We start from the raw sequence: 22,003 nt of genomic DNA, 5'->3' as shown, positions 1-22,003 counted from the left end.
TACTTCCCTTCTTTTTACACGATTTGCAATTATTTAAGTATAACATTATTACATCTCTAGTTATATTTTTGTACTTTTTATTAATCTCGTGTTCCATTCTATTTCTACCTAAATGTCCAATTGACAAATGAACTTCATGTATAATATCATATAACCAGGGGCGCACCCAGAATTTTTTTTTGAGGGGGGCTAAATTCAAAATATTTTAATATTAATAGGTAGTATTTATTTTGAAATATGTACAGAAATCTTAAAGCTTGTTTACAATCTTATAAAGTTGAGACGTCTTGGTCCTTTTTTCCCCATTATTGAGAGTACTTCTGAAGTTTGAACATCGATTTCTCTGTGAATATGAAGCATAGCGGTTTGAGATAAACTAAATTGTATCCATAAAAATGTATAATCTAGACGTTTCCGGTATCTTACACAGTACACAGTTTCAACTAACGACGTCGCGACGATAATAATAAGCAACAGAGGTCTCTCCCGGGGCCCGGAATGACAGGTATAAATATAATATAATATTATGATATTATGTTATACCTTATAATGTTTAAATTTCGATAGTTGATATTTTTTTTTATAATAATTTAAAGTCAAATGTCAATCGTCAATAAACCTAATAAAATGTGTTTTGGGGCTAGCCATTTGGGGGGGGGGGGCTAAAGCCCGTTAGCCACCCCCTTGGGTGCGCTCTTGCATATAACTGAACATTATGCACATAATATTTTATTGCATTACCTTTAAATACATTTAAAATTTAATTAATTAAAAAAAAAATGTAATACTCTTATATAAATAACCATATGAACGAGTAATGAGTATAATTAAATTAGTATATAATATCATTGATTAGGTAAAATAATATTATGCAGATTATTTGTATAAATACTTCACAATTTACATTACCTAATATACTTCGGCCATTGTATACAATGACCGGTCACTGTATACAATGTCCGGCCATTGTATACATTGTCCGAATTTTCCACTTTGCCCGTATTCCGTAACATATACATGGTTACAGCACCGTAAAAATGACGTGTGTACAGTTAGTACATACTGTTATAGCACTAAGCACTGAACAATAATCAGCGCGTGCACGGTTATATATTTCATAATTTAAAGGTAATAGAACATTTGTTGCACACTCGCACGGTGTGTGAACCGACACTGTCATCTTAAGAGCACGGTGCAGCCCATGTAAAAATTCGATATTCATTTTGACTAAAAATACGATACAGTGAAGACTGATCTGAGATTGAACAAGAGATTATATAGCATTTACACATTCACTGCATTGAAATTGCTACTCAGGTTATAGGTTGATTTTACAATGATGTGTATTTTTATTTTTATTTTTTTATTGTATAAACAATAAGTAGTGGAAATAAATCAAAATTTAAAAATTAACTGTAGTTTTTTTAACTGCCGGGGAACCAAATATTTAAAGAAAAACGGTTAATTTTACGCAAAATCGGTTTTCGATAAAATCGATTTTTGTTTTAGGTGTAACTCTAAGAAAAATTACCGTAGATAGGTACATGCGATTTTATCTGAATGTTTGTATTATCATTTTCTATACACCAAAGTCATGTGACTTTAAAAATATCTTGACTCATGTTGACTTTTTAATATTCATATAAACTGTTCGATTACTACTAATTTTAGACTTTAGTTTAATAAAAACGATTTTCTTTCTGTCAAAAAACTTGAAAATGTAATACGAGATTCCTCATAAGTTGTTGTAAATGGAAATTTAAAAAAAGTTTATAGTAAATCCACCTAATTTTTGTATGAGCATCTAAAATTAGAAATTTGACAAAATTCGTCAAAATGTTGAAAACTTTCAAATTATTTTGAGTTAGAAAATTAACTTAAAAATTCTTTTTATAACAAAGATTAAAAATATAATAACAAATTCCTCATATGTTTTTCGGGAAAGTCAAATATTCTTTTTTTTATTTTTTATTTTATTTTTAACTTCGATGTTCAAATGATTTTGATATTGAATATTCACCTGGACAACGAATTCTCATTGAACGTTTTTCTTTTTTTATTGTAATTCAAAAACGAATAAGTGTGGACACTTGAAATTTCACTAAATATGTAGTTTATAGTATTTTCCATACGGGGTATAATTTTCAAAATATTTTTCTCTTTAATATTTATTTTCTTTTTTTAAAACTATTTATAGACGTTTTGATTTAATTTTAATTTAGTTTTTTTTTATAAATGTTGATGAAAATCGTTTTGCTGAGTCAATAAGGTTTATAATTTAGACATTTAGTTATAAGAATATAGTTTGCAAAAATCATGTTTTTATACATTTCATAAAAATTATAACTTTTTAAATTTTCACTTCTTATAATACCAACTAGATCCAAGACCAAAAAACACTCATCATTGTAAAATGAATATACCTACTCATTCGGACTCATCATTGCTCCTCTTAGAAACTAAAACTGGACTGAATTAAGTTAATAATAGTCAAAAGTGTATAAGTTAAAAATACATACGAAATCTTGTAGTTAGGTAAGTATTAGCATTGATTATAAATCTAAGTATTTGTTAGTATTTATTATCAATGCTAATTATTAAGTATATTATAGCTATTTGTTTTTTTTTTTATTATCAGAAGTTCATTAGTCTATATAAATATTAAACACACTACATTTGATAGTCTGAATGTTCGTTAATATTGTATTACAATTTCGTTTATGTAATTATATAGTTACACGATTCAAAAAAACAAATAGGTACTTTACAATTTGTCTTTTAAGAAAAATCGAAATTATTGTGTGAGGGTTTTGTGCGCTTAGCAATCATCCATATGGCTCACTTCTTGGTGGCAGATAAAGTAAACCGTAAAGGCATAAAATATCTAAATATGTACCAACCTATTTACCTACTTTCTATTAAATATATTTTTGAATATGAAATATAATATATAATAATATAATATATGTATAACTATCCGTAATAATACATATATAATATGCATATAAAATGTAAATAATATTAAACAAACGAAAATATTGTATAAATGTTTTATCTTATACTAAAATCTTGTGTTATAGATTGTCACGGAGATCAAGAAAATAGACAAACGTATTTTAGGGCCATACGATTTAACGACAAAGAACAATTTAAGAAAAAATCAAATCTTGTCATAACTGCCCAATACGGAATTTTATCATTTTTACCATTATTTACCATTGAACAATTAATAAAATTCACCAACCAGTATTTTTTATTTATATCTATACTTCAGGTTAGTACACAAATACACAACATATAAATAACAGGTATTTAAGAATAGTAGGTACTTAGGTACTGTAAGGTTGTATAATATAATAATTATTAATTAAGTATATTAATGAATTATAGTACCTATTATAGGTAAGTTATACTAATATTTAATTGAATTACAATCATACACCTACATCTGTTAATAACTTTCCAGTAACTAGTCTGAAAGACTTATACAATATTATAGGCTGATAGATCGTCTTCATTCAGAATAATTTTTTGTGTGCAATGATTTGATACAATTGAATTCAAATTTAACATCATCCATTACAGTGACCTAATGTACAGAAGAGGGATATCCACTTATCCGCTTCTTTCCATTGTGTTTTGCTCAAATTCATTTTCAAAATTTCCGGTTTCTTTTATAGTTATACTTTCTTTATAACTCATATTTTTCCAAAATCTCCATTAAATTGCAATCATAACATTTTTATTAAATGCTTGTCATTTTCTGTAGTTATGTTGTATTAAACAAAATATATAATCAAACATGTTAAATATATCCAACTTTATGTGGATGGATATTTTAATCATTAATACTACTATATGCTTTTTTAGTGAATGTCTATTTTTACTTTTTAAATCACTTATATTTCTTTCTCACTTTGTTTCAATTCTTGAAGTTCTTTTAAAACACTGTTCTGGATTTTTCATATTTGATCCATTTTGTCCATTTTTAATTTTTCTACATCAAGCACCTTAATTTTAACATTATCAGCATAGAGGGACCATAAGTGTGCGCAGCGTCCGGTTTTAGGGGTAGAAAGTGATTGATTTGGCCCATTCTTCAAATTCACCATTAAAACTGGCTCATAGTTTTACTTTTTTTAATATTAGGTATCAAATTTAAAATTGGTTATTTCTTTTTTGTATAAAAAGTTGTACAGTAAGATACTAAGCCCACTATAGGTGTATTTTTCCACAAGCCTATAATTAATTGTCAATACTTATTATTTATAATATAATAAAATAAACAATTAAGTATGCAATACTTATAAAAGTATTTGCAACAATATAAAATAATATTTAAAAAATAATTACACCTAATCTGTAGGTACAAAACTGAAGATGTTTATTAATTTTTCTTAAGTAATAATAATTAATGTCATAATATAATTGGTAAGAATATGGTACATAATTAAAGTTGTAAATAAAACAATAATAGCTTTTATTAATATTCATAAACTTTTTGATTTGAAATCATGGCTATTTTTTTTTTTACAGTAGATTACATGTCTATTAGTTTTATACTGGCAAATTCTATAATCATAAAATAATTATCTATACTTAACAAAAAAAAAAAATATAGTTGTATAATTTTGTTATCTACGGTGATCATCACTTGTGGAAATATAATTTTATTGAGGCTCATTATTCAATATTTGCCGGCCGCGATAGCCCCAAAGAAAGTCCTGGGGTAGCATATGCTGCCTCTGCTGCCCCCAAGCGCTTGCCTATGAGAGGGACTTAACACAATTATATCCGTTAATAGATTTGTCAACTCACTTTAACTTATAATCACCTTTTTTACTAGCAATTGTGTAATGTTGTTGAATCTTCAACATTTTCATTTTCTTTCTGCAATGTTTTATTAAATATTTATCTGTTTCATCTTCCTTACGTTTGTTTTTATCATGAATTTGATTTCAAATGTTGCTTGTACATTTTAAGCTTACATTTCCATCAACCATCAACATTTCAGTAAATGCATTATAAAAATATATTTTTATTGTTTATGATTCTATGCATATATCATAAGAACATCAACTTGCATCACTTGTGACTTCTCACCAACATTTATGGTCAACGAATAAAACTTAAACTTATCAAAGTTATTTATTAACTGTTTATTTGGCACATTTGATGGATTTAACTTACCACAATATTTTTAGCTTTTGTTCCACTGCCTTGATAGTAACAACTTAAAAGTACATCAACAATATGAGTAATACCATTGATTATGTATTTTTACAATAGTCTTTTATAAAAATACCCAAAATGTATCAATCAATGTAAATAATAATACAGTTGGAAGGCACTTATATTTTTTTAAAACTGATGAAAACAAAAAATGTACTGTTAAGTAAAAAGAAAATTAAATGAAACGTTTTTACAGAAGACATGAAAAAAAAATGTTATTAGGTTTTATATTTTAATAAAATAAAAAATACAATTTTCAATTGAAATAAATTTACTATTATTGTTGTACAAAGACAAGAGAAAGATTATTATTTATTACCTTAGAAATCATAGTGCTGTTCAATTTATATTTTTATTTTTTCGTACCCTCTGTTAAGAAGGTTCACTTCAAAAACACTAACGTTTAATACAGTTTTAAACATATATTAGTTACCATCTATTTATATATGTATATTTTTTGTAGCAAATACCTGATGCATCTCCAGTTGGCAGATTTACAACGATATTACCTTTAACTATTAAGTTTGGATTCTCAGCGATTAAATCAATTATTAAGGACCTAGTAATTATATTATTTTTTAAATATATTATTTATTGACTCATCAAAATATGAATTTTCATTTTTCTTATAGGTACTTACCCAAATCCTTGATATTTGTTATCATATTTTAACCTCATAATATTTGATAAATGATAAAAGTTATTAAACATTATTTTAGTATATATTAACTTTATAAATTATGATCAATAAACAGATTAAAATACACAAAAATAATTAAAAAATAGAATAATATAGATAGGTGCCTACCTACCTACTTATACAGTACAATCTCTGTAATCCGGCCGTTTAATAATCCGATACGTCCAGTAATCCGGCTATTTTAATCTATACGTACCAATATATATTTATATATAAAATTACTATTATTTATATTCTATAATAATTACAAAAAATAAATAATAAATAATAATATATATTGTAAACATAATTATTAATAAATAATAATAATACATAATGTAATTCATATTTTTATATGTATCAGTAAAAATGTAAAATTCAATAGGAAAATGCGTTTTTTTTAAGTGAACCTCTGTTAATCTGCCGTTTTCGTTAATCCGGCAGTAGTGGGGTCTGATATGTGTTGGATTACTGAGATTGTACTATATTTTCTTTAGCGTGTTATACAAGTTTCAAGCTATAATTTATAAAGTAAGTATATACGAAAAAGAGTTGCATCCAAAAAACCGCACCCTAATAATTTCAATTTAAGGTCAATAGACAAAATCCGCACGCTTAATTGAGCATATTGGCAATTGGCAAATCAAAATATTGCACACTGAGCATTATTTTCAATCTACAGACCATATGAATTATGAACGTTAAAAGGTTTACCAAGTTTACCAAAAAGTTTAGAAAACAACTCTAAAATTTATTTTAAATTGATAATTCTTACCATCTAAAATTACTTCCATCTAGAAAGAGATGACATTTTTATTGTAACAAGAAAAATAATTTTTAATTTTCATGTATTTATTGTGAGGAGTAACTTAGGTGATGATAATTTCTTTATAAAGTGCGTAGTTTTTGGATACAGCAATCTAAAAAAGTGTGCGGTTTTGTCCTATATTTTATCCAAAATGCATGTGTGGTTTTTGGACCCAACGAATAAAAAGTAAATAATTAATTCAAAAATACCAGATCTATGTAATATTTTGAAACGTGATAGGTGCATATACTATCACCATTTTATATATTTTTTTATAGATTAAACATATTAGAGATTATAAAGTTAATCATAAATATGTGGAAGTATTAAGAAATGGTGTTTTAGTTCAAGAGAGATGGAGTGAAATCGGGATTGGAGATATTATTAAAGTTAAAAATAATAATATTTTCCCAGCAGATCTTGTACTAATATCATCCAGGTATTTGAACAACATTAGAACCCTATTTATTATTATAATAAGAACATTTTTTAGCGAACTATATGGAACTTGTCACATAGAAACTACGCATTTAGATGGTGAAGTAAATTTAAAAATCAGACAATGCGTCAAAGAAACATCTCATTGTAAAGAATTAAAAGATTTGATTGATTTAAATGGAATAATTGAATGTGAATTGCCAAATAAGTTACTTTATAATTTTTTAGGAAAACTGATAATTATGAATAATAAGTAAGAAATATTTATATTTTTTATAAAACCACATTATGTATATTATATTAGTATTATATACTTATATTTGTATAGCCCTATACCTTTAGATAATAAACAATTTTTACTACGAGGATCAGTTCTGCGAAATTCAAAATGGATTTATGGAGTCGTGGTATACAGTGGTCATGAAACAAAAATTATGCTTAATCAATCTTTACGCTCTTTAAAAGAATCAGCAATGGAAACAATTCAAAACTCGTTACTGAAAACTGTTTTTTTATTGATTTTTTTTCTGAGTCTTATGTGTGCTTTATGCTCTTTGTGGTGGACCAAACACAATATTAATAAACATTGGTACCTTGAACAGAGAGGTAACACAATCTAATTGTATTTAAATAATTAGTTGTATATGGAAAACATTTAAAGATATTTATAAAGTACTTGAGAGTTAAACAAATTTTAATTATAACTCTAATTTATTTAGTTGTACATTTTTACAAGGAATTAATCTATATTCCTAATACAAAACTTATAATAATATTAAAATATATTTCTCATACATAATAAAATATGTAGCCATAGGTATACAATTTATACTCTCATACTTTATTATCGTCTGGATTAAACAATATAACTTTATAGTTGTAATAATTTATAAATATACAATGTATAATGTAGGCCATTATTTATAATTATAAAAACTTAAGTAGGTAAGTACCTATAATTTATCAGATAACAATGCAATGTATAATGTAAATAAATAAATTCAAAATTTAAACTTACATGATTTGTTTATTGTTTTATTATAATAGATGTCAATGCATTCACATTTCTTTTACAGTCAATCAGTTTTTTTGTTATATTTCATAATACAATCCCTGTATCATATGTATATATTGAAGTAGTACGTTTCTTACAGGTAAAATGTTTATTGTTTTTTTTTTTATTATTAAATAAATAATTATTAATACGACTAAAATAATTGTAAAATATGTAAGTTATGTCAAATAGCCAAATAGATAAACCTATTTATTTGTTATGAAAATAATATTTCAATAGATATTTTTTAATAAGTACTTTAATATCTTGAAAATTTAACATTTATCTCTAAAATTAACACATAATATAATTCTCATCACACATCTGATATCTAATGGGTATATAGTTTATATAGGTAATAAAAATATTTTATCAGACATCAATGATTACAAGTATCTACACTAAAATAAATTTCAACACATTTTTATGGCATGAACTTTATGACTTTTTTTTTTTTTCTTTATTTGAGATAAACAATCTATACCTTAGGGGCACAATAAGTTTATATGGTTAGAGTAATTTACAACATGATACGCTTGACGTGAGAAGTCATCCACTAATGACACTCGATGAACTTTATGACTAATTTTATCATTCAGATAAAATATTATCAATACTTCTAAGTGCTCAGTGGTTAAATACGTTTTAAAGGTAAGGAATCAGATGTCTGAAGGCTGAGCATCTGTTTATAGAAGTGATGGGAATTATTCGAATAGTCTTACTGTAAATAATTTGAATATTCAAATACTCGGATATCAGTATTCAAATAATATAATACTATAACTTTTTTTAGTCATTTTCCCAGTATACATATACGTATTAGCAGTTCCGTTTGATGTTTGCGTCTTTTAATTCTTTAATTATTTCAAAAGTTATGTCAGTCAATAATTTCATTTTCAACTTTAAATTATCTTTTAATGTTAAAACTAGCTTTATATTGAAAAAAAAACTTATGCTTTATGGAATTTTAAAACCATAAACCACTGAATATAAAAAACTCTGATAATATGATCGATAAATAAAATACCTAATAGTTTGGTACCTACTACCAATAATTATAGTTATAATAAGGGTTGTTACCTTATTATAGGTTTATAACCTATTTTAGTTTTTAGTAGATACAAGGTACCTATAATATTTTCGAGATTTTATTTTGGTTTTCTAAGATTTTTGTTTTTTGTTGACTGCAATTACTCAATGTTTGTCGTTTCCATAGGATTGGTTTATCAATAATGACATTGATATGTATCAAGAAGAAAGCAACACACCTGCTAGGGTTAGATCACATAATCTTAATGTTGAGTTGGCCAAGGTATTTATTTATTAATTAGGTATTTTTATATTGTTATTAAGATAAAGTATACATGAGAACATGACACAATTATTGTTGTATTAAATTATTAAATTATCCCTAATATATTCATAATTTATATTCTTTTACTTTATAATCTTAAAAAAAAGGCATGACAAATATTAAGTACAAAGTACCTACCTAATATGAATATTTTGTTGTATCATAATTATGAAACATAAATTTACTACTATCATATTTTTTATTATAAGCTTAATAATATGATTAACTGTATTAGCTATAAGTAAATATTATAAACATATTGTTTAACAATATAATAATAATCAATAACTATTCATGAATAAAAATGTAATTTATTTCAGGTAAAATATATTTTTTCCGATAAAACTGGAACTTTAACTAAGAATGTCATGAAATTAAAACATTGCTCAATTGCTGGAGAACTTTATCTAGAAGGATCTCAAAACAAAATGATAAATGTAAGTCATCTGTATTTCATAGTCAAATCTAAACCAATTTTTGACAAAGTAAATTTTTTTTTTGTTATTTAAAAAAGAAAAACTATTGAGACTTAACATTTTCACCAAATATTTTTACTAGCATTTTCAAGACTTAATAAAATTTAAAATATTTTGGATATTTTTGTGTTAGACCACACTCGAGTGTGTTTAGCATCATCGATAGCTACATTGCACAGTGAGCACTTTGGGGAATCGATTTTCTTTATTTTGAAAATTTATGAATTGAAACATCCATGGTTTGTTACGCCTTGTGTCAGGTAATAGTCGATATCACCGTGTTTCCTGCCAGTCCATTTTTCCACGTTTCGGATGAGAGGATTCGTCCATCCTCCATTTTTCGCGCTGTTCCATTCTTGTTGCCATGTCTTCATTGTTTCCTTTCAGGCTTCTCTTAACGTCTAAGCTTTCATGGCTTTATGTGTTATAGCGCTCTTTTTCTATTAACGTGATAGGGGGCATTGACGCTATCAGCGTTTTGCCGCTTCATAAGATACAGTGCAGTATGCTCTAGTGACCCTCAATGCCATTAACCATTGTGCTGCCTTCATATGTGTAGCAGCATCCCCCTTGATCGGAATGTCACTGTTTGCTCTGCAATCTAGTAGTGGTTCCCAGATGGGCACGGCGTATAGTTATTGGTTATGGAGAGAACCAATAACTGGCCGAGGACGAATCCCTGGGGTACTCCACTTGAGAGCTTCACGTCTTCCTGAGCTTCGCCGTGAGTATCTTCCTCTCGCAGAAGTAGTTCCTAACCTTTATAAGGTACTCTGGTATTCTTTTGGAAATCATCGCTTGTATTATTGCTCTCCACGATACCGACTTGAAGGCGTTAGCTACGTCAAGTGTGATCAGGATGCAGAGTCGCCTTTGATATATCGTCTCTCTTCCGGCTTCCACCACCACCTCCATGACTTTGCTAATAGCGTCAATCGTAGATCGACCTTTCCTAAAGCCATATTGGTTATCTGCTAGTTCTATCTTTTCCTTAACCATGGCTTCTTCTATGTGGTTGGAGATTATTCGCTTGTACAGCCTCCCAGTTGTGTATAGCATGCATGGGGGACGGTAGCTTGATGGCTGGTCTGCCAGTAGCACTAATCTGGCGCGTTTCCATGGATTTAGGAAGATTCCTTCGTTTAGACTCTGGCTGTAGACTTCTTGGAACATCATCGGATGTGTCCAGACCGCCACCTTCAGTGCTTCTTTCGGCACCCCGTCCGGTCCAGGTGATTTTCCTGGAAGTAATCTTTTACACGCCAATTGTATTTCATGTAGAGTGACTGCGGGTATTAGCACCGATGGCCGATTTGCGTTTTCTTCTATCGCCGGGTGAGTCGGGAATAGTTCAGCTATTTTAGCAGGGATCATTTTTGTAGGTACTGGTTGCCGCTAACCTATTTCTCTCATAACTGCCCTGTATGGTTTCCCCCATGGATTGTGGTCAACTTCGGCACATAGATTCTTCCAACAGTTTTCTTGGCTTCTCCTTATTGCTAGCCGTAGACTTTTCTTGGCTTCTTTGAATATTCGATTTTGTTCTTCAGCATAATCTCTCTTTGCTGCTTTTTGGTATTGCCTTCTTGCGCTTAGCGATGCTCTCCTTAGTTCGGCTACTTCATCTGTCCACCAGAATTGTGGTTTGTAGTAAATGAGTGTTGGCTTTATCTTCGACATAGCCACGTCGCATGCGCCAATGATGTTTTCCATAAGTTGATGGGGATTTCTAGGCATCTCTTAGCTGTCTAGATAGTCTTTGAGTTTTTTTGGATCGAGCATCTTCCAGCTCCATCTTGTGGGGCAGTTGCCACGTTCTTCGCCATGTATCCCATCTTTAGAAGATGTATTTTTGGTCGCTTCTCGTTTCCTCGTCTAATACGCTCCAATCGATTAGTTCTCGTGCTGTAAGCGGCGAGGCGAACGTCAGGATGAGGATGGAATGACTCGAACCTCTTTCGAACGTTGGAGTGTTTCCGATGTTGCACATTTAGATTCAGAGAGGTGGCCAGGTTACCGCCGTTAAGCAATACTTCAGGTAGAGGGTCGCCATCGTTTATTGAAAATAAACTCCACAAAACAAGATTTGGGGCGTGGAAAGGACAATTCCCCAACCATAACCCCTCATAGTAATTTACAACAAACAAACAAAACGTAATGTCAAATAAATTTACAATTTATATACACAAGTAATTTGCGTTATCTCCGTCGCCTTGATGGAGCGACACCCTGTCGGAACTGTCTCCCGCTCTCAGCCTCCTCCTTCTTCGACATGACTGCGCTACAGCCTTCCAATTGGCAGGAGTCTCGAGCATCTTTGACACCAGTGCGCCGGGGTCAAAAGGTCCGATCACTCCGAACACGCGCTCACGTTCATTTCTGAAAGCTTCACAGCAAGCGAGAGTGTGGTGAGCGTCGTCGACTTCCTCGCCGTAGCCGTGTGAACATCCGGCAGATGGTGCGTGGTTGATCCTCCGTAGGAACCGGTTGGAACAGCTATGACCCATCATTAACTGCGTGAGGTGGACTGACGTCTCTCCGTGCGCCCTAGACGCCCATCGGCTAAGCAGATCCGGGGAGATCAAAACACTGGTTCACTCACTTATGTAGACGTACCCGACAGTTTGTCAAGGACCACTGCTTGTGTCCTTGGTAGACCCCTGCGTTTGCTGTTGCGAGTGTCGCTATGGGTTCCAGATTTGCAGTTTCCGCAACTGTTTTCCTGGCTTTTTTTCTCTTTCTTGCTCTGGACCAAGGTGTACTCCGACTCTTGGGTCCCCGGATCAAGTTCCGGTACAGATTTCTTGGCCGATTTCGAGTTCGACGCTGCCTGTTGCTGCTGAGTCCGCTGTCCCCAGTTACCTCTGTTCCCTTGCTGGTTTCCCTCGCTGGTTCCCTTCTCGCTGCTACCTCCTGGAACTATGTTTGAAATTTGTATGTTAGCTGGATCCCCCCACCTACGGGGGATGTCAGTACATGCATCTACGGTGGAAATGCATGGCGTTTGCACACTCTCACTCGCTGACTGGTCGGATGTGGCCAGGGTTGCCAAGTCCTTGGTTAACTTCGTCAATTCATTACACACATTATTTACGCACTCATGGCTGTCTCTCAGTGCTCCTATGACTTCCAGTAGCTCGGAGATGGCAGTGCTAACCGTTGGGCTGTGTGTTTTCTTGGCCGCCAGCTTAAGATCTTCATCCTGTTTGAATAGCAATTTGAGCCCTCCATCTTGCGTAACCAGCTGCAATTTCAGCGCCTTGGTTGCATATTGGACGGCCTGTAACTCAGCTTTCATTGTGGGACTCCTCTGCCTATCATCAGGCCCATTCTTCTGCCGTTCGACTCCTGAATGGCAATTGGCAGCACTAGTAGCATTAAGACCGTCTGGAGCCTGGCTGTCTACCCCTGAGGTCCTGCGGTCGGAGGATGACGACCGCCGGGAGCCCGTTTGCTCACTCCCGACTGCCGGCATCTGGGATTCCGAATCCCCTGATGTAGTAACAATATCACAGTTATTAACGTTCATATTGGGTGTTTAGAGTGATTTCCTTCACTTGCATTTTACCTACTGCCAGGGGATTTACTGTTACCTTTAGAGTCTGTTGGCTTGTGGTAGCAGGTGGACAAGGCCGTCCAAGCCCTAACCACTTAAGGTGAGGGCTAGTTCGCGTTTGGGATCCGCTTAGCACTGACCAAGTTAATGGCCTGTGAGCCCCCCCCCCCCCGGCCATGGCAAGGTGTGCCCCGTCGGGAGGCCTAACCTAAACTAACCTTTTTTTTTATGTTGGAATCGTAAACGAGGAGGGAAATATGGCTTCCCATTACTGCCTCCCCACTCACATCGTTTATTAACTCAACATTTTTAACATGCAATAATAATATATACATGACACAACATAAGGTTAATATTTTTACAAAAACATTGAGGGCCTCTAACCACCTTGGTTTTGGCCATTCAGCCTACAGTTGTTAACTTAAATAAATGTATAGTTGATCTGCTGCCACAGCTTCTTGAGCATCTTTTCTCCTCCTCTCCAAGTCCACTTTGCGGGCCAGAATGAACGCTACCATTTTGGAGAATGCCGTGGCGATTCTGGACCTGGCTTCTACGATAGTTCTTTGAAGAAGTATGTCGGCAGGGAGCTCTTCTGGTGAGGGTCTACGGAGCAATTCGGTGACGTCTTCTACGCAGGATTCTCTCCGGAGAAGTTCCTTAAGCTATCTTCTGTCTTCGTCCCAAAACGGACACATAAAAATTGTGTACTCCACATCATCATTATCCGCTATACAGTGGACGCTGGCCGGACTATGTGCCCTCGCCTTGGACCTTAGATACTTTTGAAAGCATTCATGGCCCGTGAGCGCCTGGGCCATGTGGAAGCTCACATGACTCGGTTCGTGGTGCCACCATCTCGCCAGGTCTAGAATTAGTCATCTTGTCCACGCTGCCTTCAGGGGAAGAATCCCATAGTGACTGCCACTCCCAGACTATCTCTTGCTTATCTTCCTTCTTGGACCGGACGTTGCCATTCTTCCTGGACTCGGCTATCCTTTTCTTCGATTTGGCGAGAAGGAAAGCCGGAGGCATTTTGGCCAGGACCAACGCCGCCATATCTGATACCGTCCTGTAACACCTGGCGACTCTGATGTTACCTAACCTAACCTAACCTAACCTAACGTTCATTCAGATTAGTTCAGATTGAGTATAGGAGTCGAATCCTGACGAGCGAGTACAGCAGTGACACTTCGACTATCTTTCTCTCTTGCTCTGCTGACTGTTCCTTTCGTGCTTAGTCCACTCGAGCCGACTTCACCCAAATGAGCGTTACATAGCCGAGGGTGACTGCTCAGTACAATTCAGTACCCACAAAAACTGCTAAATGCGCTGAAAGAAGTTTTCACTTCAAAAATTATTATTTGAAAATGAAAAGTTTATTTTATAAAGGAGGTACCCATCTACTTTATACCCAAACTGGTCAGATAACAACATTTTGAAAATTTAATAAAAATTTAAATTTAGAATTTAATAGGTACTTATGGGTTTTGATAAGTAGCATGATAAATAAATTTCATAGATCTAATAAATTTAAAGCAAATTTAAGTCATGTGAACAACTAATAAATAAATTATACCTAAATATTTACACCTATTAATTAATTTTAATTATTAACTTAATTAATTTTAATTATTAACTTAATAATGAAACATTATTAAGGATGCCTACTTTTTATAGCTTTTAATTTATAGAACTCAATCAATCACTCGACCAAAAATTATATTTTGGATTTTTTAAGAATAATGTCTGTCTGCCATACAGTTATTCCAGAGAAGTCAAAACTGACAGATGAAATAGTATACTATGCTTCATCTCCTGGTAAATATACATTTATGTGAACAATTATGTTATTATACATAAATATCCACAGATATTATACTAAAGGTGTACCTATTAGCTATGACATGTTTGTTCTTGATACATTTCATCCATACAGCCATGAGCTTAATTAGACCTTAAGGTTAAGGGGGGTTGTCCTAGCATTTTAGATTCTAAGCGAGTGATGATGTATTCATTTTATGAGGAGTGTTTTTGTTTTTTTTGTTTTTGTGCCTGTCATCACGGTTAGGGGCAGTAAAAGTGCTTTGATTTTCTTCAATAGCAACTTTTCTGGTAGAAAAGTGAATCTAGTTGGTGCATTCGGGAGGTCAAAATTTACAATTCCTAATAGTTTTCAAAAACGACAGGAAAAGCAAACAAAAAATTAAGGAAAAATAGGAATTTTTACGCAAAACCAGTTTCCTAAAAAATCGTTTTAGATTTGTAGTGTTACTCTAAAAAAATGTATTGATACATGTAATTTTCACTGAATGTTTGTTTTAGCATTTTCTATACAGCATACAATTTTCAATATATTTTGACACGCGTTGAACTATCTATAGGCATATGAAATTATCGATTATCATTTGTTTTTTTAAAAACAATGTCGATAAAAAATTTTGCTGCAAATGTTCTATCACTAGTTGTGAAACTCGTTGGATCAGAAATTAATAAATGTAACATTTTATTAAAATTTGTTAAATAGATTTTGAACAATACCCTTTAGCCACTTTTAATTCCTTTAATAAGTGTTAATATTTTCTAATAATTAATTATCTAACCCTCATTTCTGATTTTAATTCAGTTTCATTTATTTTATATTTTATCATTCCCGAAAGTATAAAAAAACAAAATTTGACCAAGTTATTACAATAACAATAATAACAACATTAACTAGAATACAAACTATCAGACACAAGCACACAACTGGTGTACTTTTGGAGGTCGAAAGATAATGATAATTTAGTAAAATAATAGAAGATCTTATCGATTTATTCAAATTGAATAAACTTTTAAAAAGGCCATTACTGATGATTTTCCAAAAATAAAAGAATGATCCAGGCATATATTTACATTATTTTGGTTTTACTTATGTTAGGTTAGTTTACCATACCAAATACACCACTACATTTTATTTTTTCAACTAAGAATATTTTATGTGTATTCATGCACTAAGAAATATTTGTATGTATGCACGTACACAGGTAGGTGCATGTGTATAATGTTTATGTTTGTAGTAGACTATAAACTGTGAAATTGTGTATATATTGTTAAAATATATATAACAATAGTACAATACACATTCAATTATAATGCATTTTATTTCCTAATACCTACTCATATGTATCTCTATTTTTCAAATATTTTGTTAATATTATATTTGGGTATAAATTAACTATAATATATTCAGATTTTTTTAAAAAATCATATAGTTCCATTAATTTTTTTTAAATTTTAGTTTACTGTTTCACAATATAATTGATCCAAAATTTTGTATGCTTAACATTAGATGAACAAGCATTAGTCATTGGATCTCAACAATTCGGATTTACATTTCATACTCGTTGTCCAACATCAGTGACTATTACTACATTAAAAGGAGAGGAGACTTATGAAATTTTAAATACAATAGAGTTCACAAATTCTAGGAAAAGAATGTCAGTTATTGTTCGAACGCCTGATGGTCAAATAAAATTATTTTGCAAAGTAGTACTAATGACAATAAATATCATATTTATGTTTATTATTTGAAATAACTTTCTTAACCCACTTAAAATATGTCTAGGGCGCAGATACCGGTATTATTAAACGCCTATCAAAATCTGGGGAAAAGCACAAACACCAAACCATGATGCATTTAAATGATTTTGCCCGCTCGGGTTATCGAACATTATGCTTCGCATATAAGAATATTTCTGAGAGCTTTTATAACAGGTGGAAAGATGAATATCTCAATGCATCAACTGTGTTAATAAATCGAGAAAACGCCAAAAATAAAGTAGCTGAAAAAATAGAAAAGAAACTGACGCTAATTGGTGTGACTGCAATTGAAAATAAATTACAAGACAACGTTGGTTAATACATATTATGATATCTTATAAAATATCTAACAATTGCTGAGTGCAAATTTATAATAACATAAAATATATTTTTTAGAGTTTAGAATTTAAATTAATATTTATGAATTTCTATTGCATTTTGTTTTACATATTCGACATTTTTTCGTGCATATTTTACAATTTTTCATTCATATTTTTCACTATTTAGCTCCTATAACTTCCGAGCTCTAGTTATTAGCATAAATATTATACTTTGAATTTATGTAAAATTCAGTTTCTCCATTAGGTACTATTGTAGATAGAGTAAATATTACCAATAAACTTTTAATTTTTTTTATTATGAAACATATTATCTTCATTTTTAGAATAGGTACTAATTATTTAGGTAAAATCTATCTTAACAGGTAGGTAGTAATGTAGTATATTATAATTGTCGTAATAAAAACCTTTGCCATTGTGGGCATGATTAAGATGTAATATCAACAGTTCAGATTTATTTAGATAAACAATAGTACCTATAATTGATAGGTATCTACTCGTTGAGACTTAAGAGCATGCCGTACCCTCGTGTGTCGTCAAAGTCTTACACACGTATGACAGCTAATTTGCACCCATTATCTTAGGACTTAGGTGTTTATCAAGTAAAATAGTAAAAATAAATGGAGGAGTGATAATATTACAGCTTATTTGTTCTGAGTTTGAAAATATGTACAATGTATTTAATAATTAATGATTAGAGAATACATATTTTTTTAAGTTTTAATTTATCAATACCAACCTAAATATTTTTGTATCGTATACATTATATTTTAAGTCCACTACTCCCCACTTAATAGTATCCAGGTACTAAATTTAAATAAATTCAGCCAGCTCTGGGAGTTAAGTTAAACTTAAAATAAAATAACTGTTCTATTATAATATATAGTAATGTAGTGTTATTATGTTTAGTCATACTTAAATGCTAAATTATAACATTATATTATTGTGCAATTATTGAACAAACCTATAAATTACATTTTGTGCATGACAAAAATTAATTTTTATTTTAACATCTCATATTTTGATTGCTGCAGGTACCAAAAACTATCCAAGCATTAATGTGTGCAGCAATCAAAGTATGGATACTAACTGGAGATAAAGAAGAAACAGCATTAAATATTGGATTATCTACTACACTCATTACACAAGATAGCTCAATAGTTATTTTTAATGAAACAAATTTAACGGTAAATTTATAGATAGGCAGTAAGTAGGTATTTATATTCAATCAATTTTAATCTTGATTACTTATTAGAAAAATAATTTTTTTTTGTGGAGTTTTAAAATGTTTCCCTACAACTATATGCTCAAGATTTTGAGTGAAATGATAAATAATATAGATACTTAGTTATCAATGGTTTTAGTAGGTAGGTAGCTAGGTAGTATTTTTTAGAATGTTTGATTAATATCAGTACCAATATTCAAGATGATTTGAAAAAAACATGCAAAAGTAAGATATAATTTCTTTAAAATTCTTGTGATCATTTAATCTGAAGTTGGTAAAAAAAAATAAAGATATTTTCATTAATAATAAAGCCTAGTAGAGACATATGGCCACGTAAAATATATAAATCAGTGTAATCTACATACTCTTGTGTAATTAAACAATTGGAAGAAATTATAGATCATCAATCAATCAAGTTTAATAAAATAAATAGGTAACAATAACATCTTCTAATTATTTTAACTTATTTCAATGTTAAGATGTTTACCTACTTATTAAATATTATCTATCATAATATTAGAACTAATAGACTAAAAAATCAATTTTAAATTCCAGTGGAGTAATTGAAGATCTTAATGACTAAAGCATTAAAATAAAATCTTTGAAATCAAAATCAAAAATATTTTTGAAAGTTAATTATATCATTGTACTTGTTTAAAAGTATTAAGTTTGTTAAAATGAATAGTGTTATAATTTAAAATTAGTACCAACATATCTACTTATATAAAATAAATGACTAATGTATTTTCTAAAACATTGGAAATTATGTCTATTATACTTTACTATCTAATATTTTATTAAAAGCTTTAAGTTGGACAATGAAGATGAATATTATTTAGATTGATATTTATGGATCTGTTATACAAAAAGCAAGACAAATTTTTTTTTGGTAGATTATATGTTAGAAGTGGTTAAAATGATTTTAAAATTATACATAATTATCTAATTTAAATAAACTTTAAGGATCTCAGACACACTATAAATCAAAAAATATACAATCTGGGTCTTACAGTCGAAACAATGAATTGTACATTGATAATAAGCGGACGATTATTGAAGCATGCATTGTCAAGTGATCTTAAAATGAAATTTCTCAAGTTATGCTTGAATTGTAAGTCTGTTATCTGTTACAGAATATCACCTACACAAAAAGCTGAGGTAAGTGTCAAACTGATTTAAACTATATTTGTAATTTGTATGATAAATTATAATTTATGAACTCATATTAGCTAGAAATTCAAAATAGTGGTACCTACCTAAAAAAATGTCAAATCAAATGATGAATTTTTGTTCGCCCATAATTATATTTGTGTAATTTGTTTGGTTTTTTTCTTTTGCGCTATTGACAAAGTGCCAGGAATAAAATACACAAATCTTTATATAATAATGTTTACTATCTAAAAAGTTTCATAATTACTATGCTCAACTAATTCTTAATGTAAGTATCTAATTACCTAATATTTCTCAGATCTTACCTACTTTTGGTAGATGATCTTACCCTATTAAGCTGTGGTTCACTTGAAAATCTGACTTGCTCAGTGGTTATAATTTTTTAACCTTATTGATTATGTATTTGTCAAGTTATACAACATTTACAGATTTAGAATTTCCTTAATTATTAACAACCAGGAGAATCGTACATTAGTTACATGAGAAATACATAAAAGCTCTTTTAAATCATAGTAGAAAATAATTTTAATTTTAAAATAAGTTGTGTGTAAATGTAATCTAGCACATAATATGTTAATAAGCTTTAAGAACAAAAAATGAATTACAATTTCTGAAATTAATGTAACAGATTGTTGATCTCGTGACAAAATACACAAATGAAGTAACCTTGGCTATAGGTGATGGAGTAAATGATGTGCCTATGCTCCAAAAAGCTAGTATCGGTGTAGGTGTAGTAGGATTAGACGGATTGCAAGCGTATAATGCCTCAGACTATTCAATTGCTCAAGTAAATAAATAAACCTAAATTATTTTAATATTAAGTAAAAAATTGTAACATAAGTAGTTTAAATTAATACTTTTTTTCAGTTTAATTATTTATTAAAGTTATTGTTTGTGCATGGTGCTTGGAATTATGAAAAGCTTACCAAAATGATGTATTTTTATCACTATAAAACAGTTGTTTTTAATTCTTTACAATTATGGTTTGCCATTTATTCTGGGTGGTCTGGTCAAGTATTATTTGATAGATGGAATATTTTTATGTACAAATCAGTAAGTATTCAGTTAAAATGACAATTTAGTCATCCTTAATCAGTCATAGATTTATAAAAGTAAAATTATGTGCACATTATAAGACTTTTAGCTTTTGTTATGTAAGTATACAGCTTGTGATAGGTTGGGTTAACCTAACCTAACCTATCAATGACAAATCTTTGGAAGGTATTTGAGATTCTTAAATTAAAACTAATAATCAGGTGATAATGGTTTTTTTTTTTTGTATTTAGTTATTTACAGTTTCTCTACCGTTTGTAATGGGATTATTTCTAACTACATGCTCAACAGAAAAGAGATTAAAATGTCCAAAATTGTACTGTCAAACACAAAATGTGTTTAATTTTAAAATGTTTTGGATGTGGATATTTAACGCTTTGTTTCACTCGATACTCTTATTTTGGTTGTGCTTATTTATCATGAGGCATGAAGTTATATGGACTACAGGGAGAGTAGGCGATTATTCACTATTTGGAAACATCATGTACACTGTAATACAAATAACATAATGATCTACAATATAATACCTATGTCATATTTTATATCCATTATCTATTTTAATAATATTATTTGTTATTATTCATTTAGTGTACGTTGATCATTGTGTGTTTCAAGGCTGGTTTACATATTCAATCATGGTCTTTAATCGTACACTTAGCTATATGGGTATCAATACTATTATGGATTTTATTCATAATAGTTGACAAGTAATATATTTACCTAATTAATTATTTACAGTAATAGGTATAAATAAAATTGTACTATGCTCTGAGCTAGAAGAGAGCATTTAATTGACCTGACACAAAACACCTCCAATCCCACACATCCCCCAATCAACAACAAATGTTTGGTAACTTCGGCAACGGTCGGCGCTATAATATATGCATACACAATCTATACCATCACTGCACGAAGTGTGGGAAGTGGGACCTCAGATGGGTCGCTGCCGTCAATGACCATGCGCAAAACGCCAAAACAGTTATGTTCTATTCTGGCACAGAGTACCTATAGTTAAAACTTTAAAAGGACGTCATACCC

The 22,003-nt window shown here is 30.5% G+C and overlaps 1 protein-coding gene across 3 annotated transcripts in view; it reads left to right on the top strand.

The window, feature by feature from the left end:
• The window catches only part of LOC111036938 (probable phospholipid-transporting ATPase IA), a 30,650-nt gene that overhangs the window by 6,757 nt on the left and 1,890 nt on the right, over positions 1–22,003 (top strand). The window contains exons 3-19 of one of the 3 annotated variants that reach the window (XM_022319237.1): positions 3,081–3,274; positions 5,696–5,794; positions 6,998–7,158; positions 7,213–7,410; positions 7,486–7,763; positions 8,205–8,311; positions 9,428–9,523; positions 9,886–10,002; positions 15,292–15,418; positions 16,929–17,125; positions 17,205–17,489; positions 18,552–18,704; positions 19,706–19,900; positions 20,541–20,699; positions 20,780–20,965; positions 21,199–21,456; positions 21,554–21,672. In XM_022319237.1, coding sequence (XP_022174929.1) covers positions 3,081–3,274; positions 5,696–5,794; positions 6,998–7,158; positions 7,213–7,410; positions 7,486–7,763; positions 8,205–8,311; positions 9,428–9,523; positions 9,886–10,002; positions 15,292–15,418; positions 16,929–17,125; positions 17,205–17,489; positions 18,552–18,704; positions 19,706–19,900; positions 20,541–20,699; positions 20,780–20,965; positions 21,199–21,456; positions 21,554–21,672 — 2,929 coding nt within the window. The remainder of the gene's footprint in view (positions 1–3,080; positions 3,275–5,695; positions 5,795–6,997; positions 7,159–7,212; positions 7,411–7,485; positions 7,764–8,204; positions 8,312–9,427; positions 9,524–9,885; positions 10,003–15,291; positions 15,419–16,928; positions 17,126–17,204; positions 17,490–18,551; positions 18,705–19,705; positions 19,901–20,540; positions 20,700–20,779; positions 20,966–21,198; positions 21,457–21,553; positions 21,673–22,003) is intronic. The other 2 variants (XM_022319239.1, XM_022319238.1) reach the window with 2 other exon arrangements.

The sequence above is a fragment of the Myzus persicae genome, unplaced genomic scaffold (assembly GCF_001856785.1).
Source record: "Myzus persicae strain clone G006 unplaced genomic scaffold, MPER_G0061.0, whole genome shotgun sequence".
NCBI lineage: Eukaryota > Metazoa > Arthropoda > Insecta > Hemiptera > Aphididae > Myzus > Myzus persicae.
This window is presented reverse-complemented; position numbering and strand designations above follow the sequence as displayed.